Genomic DNA, 17008 nt, shown 5'->3' on the forward strand with positions numbered 1-17008 from the left:
ATATATGTGAAGTTGATTTGGTTCACTAAATATTGCGACATCTGCCTTTAAAATCCCAACTGCAGGTTGGGTCCACAGAAGCTATTAAGGTGGTTTATGGCTTTCCGTGGGTTTGTCTTGATTAAACAACGGATTTTATTTCTGATCTAAGAGTAACAATACTTCCACTTCCTTTGGCCTCACTGGCTTCATGGTAAACCACATGCAAAACAAATTACAGTATGGCTAAGTGCTGTATGGTGAACTAGCCATAGCACATCAGTTGTAGAACTGTCTGATCTATATACCAAAACAAAACATTGTTAAATAGAATAAACCTTTTTTGCATCAATAGTTAAAAATCCCTTAAAATTTATGGCTCTGCTCCACTTGTTACTGCTAAACCAACTCTTAGAACTGTTTTTAGGTGTTATTAGGTTTACATGTATTTGCTGAATTGAAATTATGACTGTGCTGTTTATGTGAACTACCTGAACAGGTGCTAAATAACATGAATGAAACTGATGAGGAGACGGTGCACACATCCCTGAAACACTGTAACTGTGAAGAACATAGACTTTCAATAGACACTTCTGTGTTTTATATCCCTGATGTTACCAACATCAGGGATATAAATATCTTACAGTCCTGCTTTCAGAACAATAGATTTTCCCATTGCTGTATCTAAAGTAGACTTTATTTTATGTTTCCCTTTTCTCCAGAACATTTTGGCCAAGGCGTTGTATGACAATGTGGCAGAGTCTCCGGATGAGCTCTCTTTCCGCAAGGGCGACATTATGACAGTCTTGGAGCGTGACACACAGGGATTGGATGGCTGGTGGCTCTGCTCACTCCACGGCCGCCAAGGCATTGTCCCTGGCAACCGTCTCAAGATCCTGGTTGGCATGTACGACAGTAAACAGCAGCAGGCCATCCCTTCCACACCAGATCCAGCTGTTTCCTGTCCCACCTCGCAAGTCCAGAGACCCCTCCACCCTCCGAGTGCATATCCCAAACCGACACCTCCCCTGTCATCCATTGCCTCAATGTCTTCCTCCGGGTTTGCAAACAAGACCCTCCCTTCTACTCAGTACACATCCATGCACTCAGCCTACTCCACCCCTAGCCCTGCACAACCCAACCCTGACTCTGTCTACATGATGCCCCCCTCACACAGTCCCAAACCAAGCCTCCAAAGTGTGTACCAAGTTCCCTCCGGTCCAAGTGGAACTTCTACACAAGCCCAGCCAGGACCACCCAGCAAGGCCTCAGCTCAAGGTCAGAGACAGCCTGGTAAAGAGATCTATCAGGTGCCACCTTCTGTAGGTCCAGCACCAGGTCAGGCAACAGCTCCAGCCGGCCAGGATGTGTATCAGGTGCCTCCCTCCCTGGATAGGAGGAACTGGGATAGCAGCAACAAGCCACTTGGCAAGGTAAGGATGGACAAATAAGTTAATATACAAAGAAAGGAAGCTCATCATTAGACAAGGACATTAAATATCACTGACTTGAGTTCTGCATGTTTTATATGAACCACAAACAGTTAAAGATTCTGCTGTCGACACTGCCTGTACAGGTGTGCCTACATTTGTGCCAAACCAAGAAGATTCTTCTTCTTCTTCTGTGCTCTGCAATAAGGTTTGCTAACTGTGTGGTCCATCTGACTGTTTAGTGGAGGTCGTTTAGTATGCTTGGGCTGATCAGACCAATTTAGTAAACTGAATGAGAATATAATTTACACCTATGATGTGTAACGGTGATGCAGTGACACTACTGACTGGCAAAATCGTCTGCGTCTCCTCAAGTTTGTCAAAACAGCAACTCATCAACTTGAATTGCAGTTAGGTGGTTAGGAAGTTGCACAGAGTCAAATCTGGTGACTGAGGCTGTGGCCTGAAAACCTGAATACACTATGAGTGAGCAGAGCAGCTGACGCTTTTTGAATGTTTTTGCTATAGTTATCAGGTCATTGCACTCCAACTCATAATTATTTTTGTATTTTTTTCAGTCCAAGTTGGAGGCCTATAGTGAAACTGCAGATGGACTCAAGTAGTCAAATGAAACTTCAAATGAGAAATCTAGGTTTATATTCTAAACTAGCATGGATGTTGTCTTTATTCTGATGTGATAGGAGGAAAACCTGTGTGTGTAGTGTTTTGTACCTGATGCACAGGAACACGTGTTGTCACAGAATTGAGATCTTAAGGTCTTTCAAAGTTTTTCTTTGGACATTTGCTGCTTTTTTCACTCATTTTAATTGTGGCTTATTGTTAACAGTGACCTATGAATCACCTAAGCAAAAAAGGCAACTCATCTCACCTCAAGGGATGAACCAGTGTTGCTGCTACAGACAACCAACAGCCAATTTAAATTCTAGCTTTAGGCTCTTTGTTGTTAGCAGTAAAAAGTTGTAATTTGGTTCCATTTCTTTAGTTGAATCTACAAAAAAACACCAAAGGTATGGTTTGTAGTGTTTGCTTTAACATTTTGACAAAACTAGAAGAGTGAAGAACAAAATAAGAAGTTTCAGACCTAAAAAACTTTTTACAGCAGACAAACAGTATCTGAAAGTCGTGTTCTTAAGAAGCAGGAAAAATCCAGACACAAGAAAAGGCAAAAGTATTCCAAATTACTCAAGAACTAGTCTTCAATCACTGGGAACAGGAAATGAAGTGATGAATCCAGATTAGAAATTAGATTCGATTAGAAATGAATGTTTCAAATCATAGTCACAATCATAGGAGGTCGTCAGCAGTCCAACCATGAGTGAAACGTGGTGGAGGATCTGTCCCGGTTTTGTGCTGCCCTTTTAGCGAGTGGTGTGGGACATCTTGTCAAATTTGATGGAATTATGAAAACAGAAAAGTGCATTTTTATGCAACACGAAGAACCATCTGAAAAGAATCTGATGGGCAGCAGCTTTAATTTTCAGCATGACAACCACACTGACAATGCAGTAAAATCATTTGGGGGAAAAAAACAAAAAAACACACGCAATGAAATTCTATCAGTCATGGATTGGCCTCCCCAGAGTCCGCAGCTCAACATTTTTGAAGCCGTGTGGAATCATCATATCATTGTTACACTTTTATCTAGTACCTCAAAAAATTAAGACTCACTCAGTGTGTGGAGAAGCAATGAAATAAAATGATTATTAATAATGCAGCTCAGATATTGTGGTTGGATGACTGTGCATTTTACTGCACCAGCAAATGACAGGCTACTGTTTGTCTACTCTGGGGAGCACCCAGGACAGTGTGCATGCATGCATGCATGCGTGCAAAGGTCCAGCTGCTCCCCTGCTTTTTAACACATGGATTCATCTGTGGTCCTGTGCCTGTCTGTAACTGCTTTATAATTAATGAATATGCAGGACTAAACTGCATTTAAAAAAAAGCTCTTTGTTCAGTTCAGGGAAATGTTGTACTGTGTTCTTAGTGTCCTACTAAGAGTTCAGTACTTTTCTTCATGAATACACAGTCATAGAAAATCCTCACAAACAGCAGTCTAGGACCCAACAACTTGATATGATCTTTCAGAACAAGGTCAGACAATCCATGATCCACCCAGCAAGTTAATATCAAGTTAATATAAATGACCTTAAATATCAGTGAAGTCAAGTGTTTCAAATAGGTGTACCTAATTAAAGTTTGTGTAGGCTTTAATAACAGAAGCAAGGCATAATAATATATTAATATTATCTACCACACAATTAACCAGATTCATTTGTGAAAGATACATATGCCATTATATAAATAATGTCATATTTATATGGGAAATAAAATTGTCTTACACTTTGGTGATCATTTCCAATTTTTCAACTAGCTCTTAAACTTTGGTCTTACTTACATTTCAGTGTGCTGTAAGCTTCAAGTGGGATATGTTTGGATCAATAAATCTTTGTCACTTCGTGCTTTGTTTCCCTTTTATGTTGTGAAGGCAGCTGAGACTTTAGAAGTCTTATTTTCTAGTGTGTGTGAAAGCAGACTGAGCTCCTATAACAACTCGATGCTGTAGATTTATGTACAAAATGTACAAAACCAGCTCTCAAAATTAGGATTTTGTGAGAGTAAAGCTTTGAATGTGAGCAAACCCCAGAGCCATGTTATGAGCGGTGCATTACTATCCAAAGTTTTGGAATGACACATTCACTTATAGCTGAAATTTTAATATAATGCACACATTTGGCTTTGTAATATAAATAAAATTACAGCAGAAATAGAGACTGACTATAAAGTACAAAAACATTCAAACTTTATAAATTGTTAATAGGTATATGGGCAAAGACAGAAGAGTATGGACACAGCGATCCCCTTCTTTATGGACATGAAAAGTATGGCTATACTATGATTAATATGTGTGGAGGCAGGAAGTGGAAATCTAAGTATATCCTGGATCAAGGCTATCAGTTCTTTCCTGTTCTCTCCCTCTGAATCTCTTTGTACACACAGACCCAGGATATGACTTAAGAGTGTTAGACACTTCAGACGTAATAGACTGAAACTATTAGAATTAGACCAATACTGAGCTGGTATAAGCAAGGGCTATGAGTCCTGTGTTGTACTCCAGTCTTGAAGGAGTTTCCAGAGACGCTGAGCACTTGTTGGTCCCTTTGCCTTCACTCTGCAGTCCATCTCATCCCAAACATCTCAACTGGGTTTAGCTCATGGCATGTTGCTGCAGGATGCTGTGGTGGCCATGTTGGTTCAGTGTGCCTTCAGTTTTGAATAAATCCCCAATAGTGTCACCAGCAAAGGTGACAATATAACCTTATTTAAAACAAAAAGAAAAAGAAAATTCCTTATACTTGGAACTGCTGGAGACTGTTGTGTATTTCTAAAGGTGCTCAAAATTTGTCGGTAACAGCCCATCCAATCCACAAATCCACACATGCAGAGAGATCAAACTACAGATGTCTTTAAACTGAGTTATGTGTTATAATGAGCAATGACACAGGGAAAATGTATTGAGGAAACAAAGGTGCAACAAAGCAGAGAAAGTCATGTCACCCACTGAAATCCATCAGTAATTAGGAAACAAACCTGCCATTTAGTGCAAATTAATATCAGCTGGTTCAGTCCCAACTGAAGGCCTATAAAAGGGTGTCTCTTTATTACCAAGGTGTTCAACAAGACAAATGTGCAGAGACATTCTTGATAAAAAAAAAAAAATCTGCTCTTCAGGCCTTAGTGGCTGACATGTGGCGCATTAATGTGGCATCAAATAATATTTTAAAAAATGTACCAGAAATGATGTCATAACTACTCCATCCAACAATTTAAGACAATGTAACACAAATATCTGAGACAAGTGTCAGATATATATACTATTTAATGAGCAGAGTTCTGGGATATTTTTTTGCATATTTTATTGTGAATCTCTTTTCTGAGACACACAGTAACACAATGGAGAACATGGTGAGAGGCCAGGACAGATTACAGTGTGGAGCAGCTGAACATGTCCACTAGCTCAAACAGACCACACAGACTTCCATCTGGACCTTGCCCTGTTTTATCCACTGCATCTTTTTAGATTCTGCAAAATAAGTGGTCATATAGATTTGAACATTTTTGATTTGAACAGTTAAAATTGCCCTGTATTTGATGCAGATACCAAGATTTCAGTCTGCTTTTCCTTCTAGCAACACACTGGTTTCTTTTTATGCAGTCTTTGCTCTTCAGCATAAAGCAAAGAGCAGGAAAGAGAGAAAAGGGAAAGAAGGAGAAGAGGAGGGAGGGGCATTGCTCGAGCAAAGGTCATCAGTTGAACAATGATTTCTGGGATGAATCATCTACATGGCACAAAAGCCTAGCTTGTATCACACATTGCCCCCTATGAGTTTATGTCCATTTAGGCATGCAAAAGAATTCCCCTTCAGTGAGTCATCATAGCTGAATTTGTGCAAAGGCATTTTATTGTTGGTCAGTGTGATCTGTGATGATGGGGACAGTGATTTAGGTGTCCATGAGGGTTTTAGGACAGTACATCTGAAAGTAGCCACTGAACAATATGAAGGAAACCTGGCAACATGCAGTATATAACTATTGTTCAGGAGTATGTTTAGGGGAAGCTGCCGACCTCTGTTGGTGCAGGGTAGATCTGCTGTTAGGTTTACTCCTGTTAACTACATAAGGAAACATCCTTTACAAGTGTAAAGCATCAGTTTTACTGTCAAGGTTCCACAGGGAGTGGACTCAAACAAAGGACCCAGTAACCTTTATTTAGATTTCCTGCTCTGGTCTAAGATATGAATGTCAAGGATAGAAAACAAAGTAAATAATCCAACTCTCCAGAAAGCTCACAGGGATGAAACTCCAAACAACTAAACAAAATGTCAACAGAAGTTGGCATAGAATCTGAATATAACCAATACAGAACTATAAATATCTGTGAGACTTTTGGGAGAGGAATGTTGTCCCATTGTTAACAAGCACCTTAAGTCGACTTAAGGAAACAGCAGGGTGTCTGATTCGTGTTCAAAAATGGCTTCTTCGTCTGCTTTTGTGGATGGCACAGTGAACTGTGTTCACAGGCTATGATTTCTGGAAGTGTTCCTGAGCCCATGCACTGATTTCAGTAACAGAATCATGCTTGTTTTTAATGCACTGCTGTCTGAGGGCACAAAATCATAGCATCCGGTATTGATTTTTGACCTTTTTTCCCTTGCACACAGAGATTTGTCCAGATTCCTGGAATCTTTTGATGATGTTATGTATTGTAGACGATGAGATAGTCACTGTGAGGAACATTATTCTGAAACTGTTTTACAATTTATAGATGCAGTTTTTTGCAGATTGGTGAACATCTGCCCAAATTTATTTCTGAGGAACTTTGCATGTCTAAGATATTCTTTCATGTTACTGACGTCTTTGCAGCCTAATTAGTTGCAAAATTTCCCTCCAGCTGCTTCTTTTTAGTGCCAACTACCTTTGCAGCCTTTTGTTGCCTCCATCCCAACTTTTTTTGACATTCTGCTGCCATCAATTCAATTCAGCTAATATTTTTCATGAAATATAAAATGTTGTAGTTTAAATATTTGGTATGTTTTCTATACTCTGTTGTGAATAAAATATTGGATTTTGGGATTAGCTGATGCTGCTTTTATAGATTTCACACAGGGTCTCAACAGGTTTCAAATTAGGTTTGTAGCAGTGTCTGTTACTCAAAGTCAGTGTTCTCTAACCTTGAGTCTGCTACTGCTGTTCTTGAGTGTTTATAGTGGAGCAAATGACATTTTTTGGTTCAATGCTGATGTTTTAATTGTGCCACTTTATTCAGGCGGTATGTGTGGGGCTCGGTTTGTTCTGATATATCCAGCACATGGAAATGTTGTGGAAATAAAGAGGAACGAATGGAGGAGGGAAGGATGAAAGGACAGCAGAACGGTGCTTTTGCTGTGCTATATTGAACAGCTGTTGTGGTTTCCCAGCCTGGCTGGTTGACTCTGTAGTCAAACCACATAATACACAGTTTAAACAGGCAAACAATGGGGCACTCCGGTTCCCACGACAACTATGACTGAGCCATTGCACTGTTTTTATTGCCCCATGTGCATCTGTGTGTCGGCAGCATGTTTTGATGAGACTGAGCACCCTTTAGTGTCTGTTCATTCAGTGTAAAGAAGCAGCAAACAGATAAGGGGTTGATCTTTGTTTGTGCTGAAATATTTTTGTTATATGCATTTAAAGATTTTCATGGTCTGAACTGAATATAAATGATCTCTGGCTGTGTTATCAGATTAATGTTTGTCATACAACTACAGCTCTCGGCCATTTTTGACTGACACACCTGCCTCTGTGCTTTTGCATTCAGGTGGTAGTTCCTACCCGTGTTGGACAGGTGTATGTGTACGACGCAGTGAAACCAGACCAGGATGAATATGACGTTCCGCCCAGACTTCAACCTCCAGCTCAGCCAGACATATATGACGTGCCGCCCACCCGGCAGCAATACAGCACACAGGTGAGGCTGCTCATTGTATGTGTGTGTTGTTGTTATCACACAGAAGCTATCACACGTTTCCAGGCAATCATCACGGTCCTTCAATTTTGCTTTAATAGGTTATTAAATAGGTTATTAAAATGGAATTAAACACACACACACACACACACACACACACACACACACACACACACACACACTATAAGTCAGTATATAGAAATTCCAATGCACAGATTTTACTCCTTTATTCCTAGCAGGTCATTATTTTGTTAGCAGTACTACTACAACAGTAATACTGTTGTATTACTCACTGGTTTGGCTGGACATTCATTTGGTTTCCACAGACTCAGTAGTAACTGGCCAAACTCCTGAAGGAACTGATGGACATGAGCAAATTCCCGCCCTTAAATGCTCTGCTAGGTCTTTAGCTGCAGCTGTCTTTAGTTGCTGTTGTGTGTGGGTCTCTTCATTTTTGTCTTCAGTAACAGAAAAGTTTCTTTGTTTGGCTGAAATGAGGTGACTGACTTTGCATTAATGGATTTCTTTGCCTCAACAAACTCATGAGTAACTTTTTCAGTGGCTTCCTTCACCCCACAGGTTCAAACTGCAAACAGTTACATTCTCTTGCTTTGAAATGAGCTCAGCTCAGTCTGCAGCAACTATAAGTAATTATGATGCTATTTATTTATATAATAATTATGTCTGTCGCTTCTAAATGTTTAGGTGTATGACACTCCTCCCATGGTGATGAAGGGTCCCTCTGGTGGTCAAGATATATATGACACCCCTGCAAGCAGTGAGAAGAACCCACAGCAGATGGTAAGGATTTCGATTTGGGAGTTATCATGTAATATAACCATCTTACTGTCTTTCTGTAATTGTTTGATGCTGTGTTTGTGTGTACATGTCATAAGATATGACATAATCATTGGAAATGTACCCCCATTGCATCGACAGGGAAATAATTTTGGTAGTTTGATAACCTGTAGTAGACGTGCCGTACATTTCTGCAGTATTCAACTAAACAAAGTAGCTTGCACTTCACTCAGACTGGCTGTCAGTGCTGCAGAACTTTCTGCTGAGCTCAGTCCTGTCTGCGTGTTCAGACAGGTCGTCCTCCAGACTCTGCTCTTTACAACAGTGGTCCCTTTAAAACATGATATGGTAAATAACAGATAAAACCTGTAATATTTAAAACATAACCTTTTCAACTCATCTTTGATGGATGTCAAACTGAGTGGCACAGATTTCCCACTAGCAACAAGACTAACTGATTTTGAGTTACGATTTGTTTAGGAAATGACGTCAGTGTGTCACTGAGTAGGCAAATCAGCAAATGAAGTCTAACTTAGTGAAAATAGTTCAGTTTTGCTAAAACAGTGATTGATTCTATAAATGTTTTTACAGCACTGCACTGGTTTCAGAGAATTCTTTTCTTTTTTTTAAAAAATTCACAAATTGTCACCAGTGTAACTCGTTGTCTTCTGTGTTCTGTTGGCTCTTTGACTCACATTCTGCAAACTGTATTTTAACTGTGCTGACCTTTATTCCATATTGCACCACAGGTAACAATGGAACTAGTTGGAACTAGATTAGTTTGAGGAGTGCGGCTGACATGAGCGCACTTGTACCAGAAACCTTCTTCTGTTCATTTGAAAGTTAATCACAGCATTCTGCATACTTTCCAGCTTGACTGCTCACAGTTTGAAGAGTGTTGCTGTCTGCCCGGGTGCAGCTGTTAGCAGGTGGCTGTGTAAACCTTACAACGAAGAAGCAAAAACAGAGCACCCAAAAACACAGTAATAAAAAAAGTATGCAAACAAGCATGAGTAGCAATCAAAGGCATCCTGTTAAAACATCTTTAATTTGTTTCTAATATGGATGCTAACAAAATGTAAATTACCGCCTCCTGACTGAAGAGCTGCATCTCTAAAAGTAAGATGTCAGGGTCATGATGATCGTGCGATATTCTCACCACTTATTATTATCTTACAAGAATGCTGCAGCCATGCAGTTCAGGTCTGCCACTTAACCATGTTTATAGTGGATAAAATTAGTCCTGAGGATGCCAGGATTAGGCCAAATTGTCAGCCATCTGATCTGATCTGATCTAAGACATGAATCCATACATGAAGAAGCAGGCCCTGATGTCTGTTTCTGGGATTACAGGAACATGCAGAAAGCATGGAGGCAGCCTAAACCTGCAGAAGAGCCACAAGAAGCTCTGTGCACGTTCAAAAGACAACTTGTGGATTTTGAAGACTTTAAAGACTCGCTTCAATTATTGATCATATCGACAGATTTTTTTTAAAACTGCAATTTGTTGAAAGCAATTTGTTAAACATTATTCACTTCGTTATTTTTTAAAGTACTTTCCTCAAAGTGCCTAAAATGTGTTCATATTACTATATGAAATCATGCACCACGTAGCACATACCATTACAGTTGATTAATTAAATCTGTTTAAAAGTGTGATTAACACTAATCAGTGCAAGGAAGAGATGAAAGCAGTTTTATTCACACATTATAATAATAAATATGACACTTGTCTTAATGAGATCTTTATAAGATAAAGTGTTTTTACAAGACTTCTCTGTCTCTTCAGGTTTATGACTTCCCCCCATCAGTGAGTAAGGATGTCAGTGATGTTCAACCAATCAGAGAGGAGACGTATGATGTGCCACCTCACTTTGCCAAACTAAAGCCCCAAGTCCCCATCACTCCGGGCCCGTACTTACACAACAACCTCAGCAGCAATGATGACGAACCGCCAATTCCAGAGGATGTGTATGATGTCCCGCCCCCAATCCTGACTGATAAGCATTATCATAGGGACAGGAGTGGGGCCAGTCAGGCCCCTCAGCAGATCTATGACATCCCAGCTGTACTGCGTGTTGGCCAGGATGTCTATGACTTCCCCCGGGAACGAGAGGAGACGGGGGAGAGGGCTGAGCAGAATGTCTATGACGTGCCCCCACAGGTATGACAGCTACAGGGCCGGCTTGTTTAATCACATGAAATCAAGTTTGTGTAAGATGTTCCATCATCATCATCATCATCGTCATCGCTATGCAGAGAGCACTGCTGGCTTTGTGACTCTGGCAGTGTGATGCTGTTGTGCTATTCAGACACACAGGAGCTCGCTCTTCAGTTAATGGTCTCGACAGCTTTATTCATGCAGACCCACAACAGTGACAGACAGAGCCGCGGTGCTTGTGTGATATTAATCACATGCTTCGTTGAACAGTATGTTAAGTGGTGTATAATATATGAGGTTGAACTTGTGGTTATTTTAATAACTACTTTAATAATTCAAAAGGCTGCATCCTATAAGTAGCTGTGTGAATGCAGCGATACACACACACACACGCACACAAACTGTCTTACTTTTAAAATGAAAATGAACGGCTCCAGCTGCTGTATGATGCTGCAGTTATGATAAACTCAGGTTTATCTCACCAAGAAGCTCAACATTGTGTACAAACCCAGGAGTTTAAACATTAGTAGTGTGTTAACCTGACCTGAAAACATAGTCTTCATTGAAGGCTTAACACAAAATAGTGTTTCAGTTATCGTTTATTCATTTTACGCTAGAATTAATGTGAAGTTGTAGAGCCAAGTTGATAACAATTTCAGCGAGCTAAGTAACCCAAAGATGTATAAAAGACATGTAGTCATATGTTGCATGCCTATAATGTGATGTGACTAGGTCGGACTTATTAAGGCTGCCATTATAAGTCGTGCCACGGCTGCACATTCATGCATGAAGCCTACACTTAAGATGCCATCAGATTAAATGAATAATACACCCCACTCTTGGCAGTAAATCCAGCCGTTATTAAAAGCTGCTGTTTAATCCAAGCTGTGACTGCTGTTCAGCTAGCGTCTCTGCTGTCTGGCATTGCTCGTGGTTTCTAATGAAGGGCTGCTTTGCAGGCCTGCTGGTTTTCACAATTTTGTAATTGTCAGTTTAACTGTGGATCGGTTGATTTTTTTTCTACTCCTCAGTCATTTGCAAATAATTTTCTGTTTATTATTCCTTTTATTCTCTCTGTAATAACGTGTATGTATTATTTTATTTATCTATTTATTTAGTCTTGTTTCCTTGTAAAAAAATAATAAGACCATCAATGCATGATTGTTTTACTGATGAAACTAACGCAGTTAGCTTAGCACACAATCAGGAAATGGGTGACTTGATTCTAATGCTACGCTAATGTGTTTTGCAGGTTGTACGTGATGCCCAGTCAGCCAGTGAAGAGCTGTCCATGTCTTTCAAGCGGCTGTCTGCCTCAAGCACAGGAAGCACAAGGAGCAATCACTCTGCTTCTTCATTAGATATGGTTCCTGTCCGCGACACCACCTCGCTTCCTGCTCCTGGCTCCATTCCAGGGAAACCCCTGGTCTTGGAAATGGATCAGGCCATGGAACGTCTGTCTCGTCTTCAGCAAGCTGTTGAGTCCAGTGTTTCCTTCATGATGTCATTCATCACAGGCAACTGGAGAAGCCCGGCTCATCTTGAAGGAAACCTCCCAGCCATTCATCAGGCTGCCGACAGGGTGCGTACCACTGTCCGAGATTTCTTAGAATTTGCCCGAGGCGCCGTGGCGAATGCTGCCCAGGCCACAGACCGCTCACTGCAGGCCAAACTGGGCCGCCAGGTCGGGAAGATGGAGGAGATCTTCCAGAATTTGATTCGACATAGTCAGAGCTTAGACGCTATTTCTTGGTCACACGCAGCACTCACAGCACCACCGCCGGGAGGGGATGACTTAGATCGACTGATCATGACGGCGCGAGGTATCCCTGACGATGCCAAGCAGCTTGCTTCTTTTCTCCATGGCAACGCTTCACTGCTCTTTAAAAAGACCACTCGCCAGCAGCAAATGCCTCTTCCTCCTATCCCAGGGGAGCTTAGTGGTCACACAACAGGATCTGGAAGTGGAAGCTATCAAGGAGGGGAGAAAGTGAACATTCAGTCACGGCCCCTTCCCTCCCCACCAAAGTTTACTGCTGCAGAAGAAGAGGAAGGTGTGGAGAGACCATATGAGACCACAGAGGAAGGATGGATGGAGGACTATGACTACGTACATCTGCAGGTACACACAGACACAGATTTGAGCCCTTTACAATAACAGGAATCACATATTAGCTTGGCAGTGTGACTGTATGTTTACATTAGCACATTTAGAAAATCCGCTCAGATTTGGCACTGATTGTACCAGAGCTCCCAAAGCTCCACACATCTGAAGCATCTGCTAATGATTCAGTTATAGGAGGCTGGTGGTAGAGAGAGACAGCCTACGTATATAAATAACATAAGCAGAATCATATCAGTTCACCATTTTTCCTGCTTCTACAGCAGCTACTCACTACTGCTGGCTTGAGTGTCCCAAGAGACTTACTGTTTCAGTAGTTGTCAGGTCCAGTCACTCGGCCATAATGGTTTCAATCATTGTTTGGTCTTTAAACTTGTCTGTTTGACTACAGGGACTTAATGTTTGCTGCACTTAATTCCTAAAACCCCCTGCATGTCCAAGACCATCACATGAAGCCTTGCTATGCGTCATGAGTGTTTCCCTGCAGAAACGAAGTGTCAAATCACGGCTCTGCGTAAAAAAAGTCTCCTCTGTAATTGCAGCTTTAACTGGTACAAGCGTGTGAATGAATCTGAGTTTTCTGTGAGCAGCTGCTCTCCATTTCCTAAAACGCTCTGTGGTTTATGGGTGTCACAGTGGTGCAGTCGTTAGCACTGTCTCTCCACCAGAGAGAGAACTGGGCTCATGGCAGATTCCTACCTCTCCCTGAGCCCAGTTCTGCTGGAGGTTTCTTCCTGTTAGTAGGGAGTTTTTCCTTCCCACTTTCACCAAGTGTTTGCTCTCAGGGGGTTGACTGATTGTTGGGATTCTCTATGTATTACTGTACGGTCTTTACCTTACAATATAAAGTGGGTAGAGGCAACAGATGTGATTTGGTGCTGTATAAATAAAACTGAATTGAATTGATCACACTTTGGTTCTGACCACTTACACAGCCATGACTTAAGAATTATTCTTTACTGTGTTTACTATGTCACATTGTTTGAAACAACACTTCCGGAAAAAATACCAAATGCTCATTAAACAGTGAAAACATTACAAGTGAGGCTGTAAGACTGTACTACACGTTTTCTAATCAAAGAAGTCTCTGACAAGTATTTTAGCAAGACTAAGAAAAATATAAGAGGGAAAATGGTGCTCCAGCACTGATCGATCACTTCCTGTTTGTCACCAACAAAGACGTGTTTTAGATGGAGTGGTGTGTGTGTCTCTATGGGTGGGTGTACATGTAGTGTACTAACTGTGTGTCTATATGCTGATCTGTCAGGGAAAGGAAGAGTTTGAGAAGAACCAACGACAGCTGCTGGAGAAAGGCAACATTATCCGAAACAATAAGACACAGCTGGAGCAGCAGCAGGTACGTGTCTGTAGGACACCTCAGTGTGAGGACACCGGAGGAGCTGAGGATCAAAACACCGAGCTTCGGTGGACCATCTGCTTCTCCTCGCGAGCTGCCTCCTGTCTCCTACGCTACACCTCTACCTTCACTGTGCCTTACTGGTTCTTACATTTCTTTGACAAAGTCAGACCAAATAACAGTAAACAAATAAACTGCTTCAGTGGTTCTTAATAACTGAGGGACAAATGACCTCCAACACCAGCTCACACACACACACACACACACACACACACACTGTACATTTGTTACAAAGCTTTGAACTGTGTATGAAATTCTTTTGATTTGGATTTGGATTCATCACTACAAGCGACCCACTGGAGGTGGGAGTGCGAACTTTCACATGGCAACAATGAACAAAGGAAACCGACAATTCAATTCAATTTTATTTATATAGCGCCAAATCACAACAAAAGTCGCCTCAAGGCGCTTCATACACAAGCTTCGAACACAACCCAGATTTCAGAGCAAACGCCATTGCTCCAAATTGTTTACACTACAGCCTGCATTCATTTAATTATTCATTATTTATTATACTCTGTGCACTCTCTGCCTGCAATTTAGACTCATCAGTTAATCTAACCTCCCTGATTTGTAAGCCAGAGTTATGGAGGGCCGTGAAAATGCAGAGCAAATGTCACACAGAAAGGCCCTAACTGAGCAGGACTGCTTGCTGCTCCAGCAGCCAGCAGCGTTGGCCAACATGTGATTTTTCACTTTTAGCTGTTGCTTGCTGAAATAGAAAACAGTATGAGTTTTTAGTGGCAGCTTTTCTAGAAAGTAAAATCTGTCAGAGTTTGGTGGCTTAGTGTTTTGTTCAACCCAGAGCTTTAGTATTTAGTAGGTCAGTATGAACAGAACAGGCACAAATCTCAGAGAGGACTTTTGTTGGACAATTTAAAACAACGGAAAGAAATTCTAACTTGTTGTCATTGCAGATTCTAGTTATTAACTGTGTCTTCATTCTTTATCATCTTCCAGATTAAACAGTTTGAGCGTTTGGAGCAGGAGGTCAGCCGGCCAATCAACAACGACATGACCGGTTGGGTTCCATCCGCACACAACTCTCTGGCAAACTACCTGGCCCAGAACGGCTCTGGAGGCCCCGCCTCCTCCAAGTTGTGCCACGGTGACCGTCAGCTTATTCTCTTCTATCAAGAGCAATGCGAGCAGAACGTCACCACGGTGACAAATGCCATCGATGCCTTTTTTACTGCTGTCAACTCCAACCAGCCACCAAAGATCTTTGTGGCACACAGCAAGTTTGTCATTCTCAGCGCACACAAGCTGGTCTTCATTGGTGACACGCTGTCACGCCAGGCCAAATCTCCAGAAGTGAGGGCACGGGTAGCCCAAAGCAGCAACAGCCTCTGTGAAAAACTCAAAGACATTGTGATCAGTACGAAGACAGCAGCACTTCAGTATCCTTCCCCTGGAGCCTCCAGAGAGATGACAGAGAAGGTGAGGGAGCTTGCAGGGTGTACTCAGCATTTAAGGATGGTTCTGGGACAGCTCTTAGTGATGTAGAGGCAGAGGGGGAGGAGGAAAAAAAACCAAACAGTGACTGAAATATTCCAGAACCTCGGAGCAGTGAATCTTCGCAGTAACACTGGGCAGACAACCCTCTGTACCCCATACAGCACTAACTAGGAGAACCTGGAGTTTGCTGGATCACAAAGTGCTGCACAAAACCCTGAACACCCTTCAGGTGTGTGAGGAGTCCCGTGTGCCTCTACAGGATGAGGCTTGCTATCTCTTACAGTCCTGGCATGCATGGAAATCCTGAGTGATCCTGTCCTTGGGGTCTGGGACCCTGTTTCGGACCGGGAGCACCAATTTTACTCCCATCCTTCGCTTCCTCCCTGTGCTGCCTTTCACTGGGACCATTTCATCCCATTTCCACTCTGCACTTTTTATTCTAGACAAAAAAAAAAACAAAACATTTTCTCGTCAGTGGGCTGGGCCATAGGCTGTAAAATAATCAGTGTAAATATTTAAGTTACCTATGTATTCAGAAAATCAGAAAAAAGAAGACTATAGCACTTGCAGTGCATACACGTAAGAAAAGATGGGAACATAACTGTAGTTTTTAGACAGAACATCAGTAACTGTCATATTGCTATACCGTATAATTAAAATGTAATATGGCTCTGATTCTCGATCCTAATATAATTATTGTTATGGATGTGTAAATTGCAGATGATATGTATGACTCTGTGTTGTCGAATGTCGGAATGCTTTTCCATCCCCAATACAGGCAAACTTTCCAAACCCCACACAGGAGCACGCCGTGTGTGTCTGAGCCGTCTGAGGCTTGCTGAGTTGTCCACACTGCATCCGGTTCCCCCCGAGCACACAACGCTGCTGCCAAAACATGCCGACATAGCCGTGCAGGTGCGGGACTGCAGATGCGATTATTTCCACGCCATCTAAGATGTTTATTTTAATTTTATTTTATTTTTGAAAACTGTATGTATTTTTTAATAGGCATGTAAAAGTCAAAAGGAATGAGAGTTTAAAGACAGCAAATGCAATTAAACCTGCATTTCCTTTTCTCTGGTCTCGTCATATTGTGTATTTTTTATTATTAAAT

The 17008-nt window shown here is 41.5% G+C and overlaps 1 protein-coding gene across 3 annotated transcripts in view; it reads left to right on the plus strand.

Annotated features, from left to right (window-relative positions):
* Positions 1-16970, plus strand: part of bcar1 (BCAR1 scaffold protein, Cas family member) — a 48359-nt gene extending 31389 nt beyond the window's left edge. For all 3 annotated transcript variants that reach the window (XM_082541292.1, XM_082541291.1, XM_082541290.1), the window contains exons 2-8: positions 702-1412; positions 7792-7941; positions 8644-8739; positions 10526-10900; positions 12150-13019; positions 14287-14376; positions 15397-16970. In XM_082541292.1, the coding sequence (XP_082397418.1) occupies positions 702-1412; positions 7792-7941; positions 8644-8739; positions 10526-10900; positions 12150-13019; positions 14287-14376; positions 15397-15942 (2838 nt within the window). In that variant the 3' untranslated portion in view covers positions 15943-16970. The remainder of the gene's footprint in view (positions 1-701; positions 1413-7791; positions 7942-8643; positions 8740-10525; positions 10901-12149; positions 13020-14286; positions 14377-15396) is intronic.
* Positions 16971-17008: the final 38 nt, after the last annotated feature.

Source organism: Aulonocara stuartgranti (genome assembly GCF_965226115.1).
Source record: "Aulonocara stuartgranti genome assembly, chromosome: 7".
Taxonomy (NCBI): domain Eukaryota; kingdom Metazoa; phylum Chordata; class Actinopteri; order Cichliformes; family Cichlidae; genus Aulonocara; species Aulonocara stuartgranti.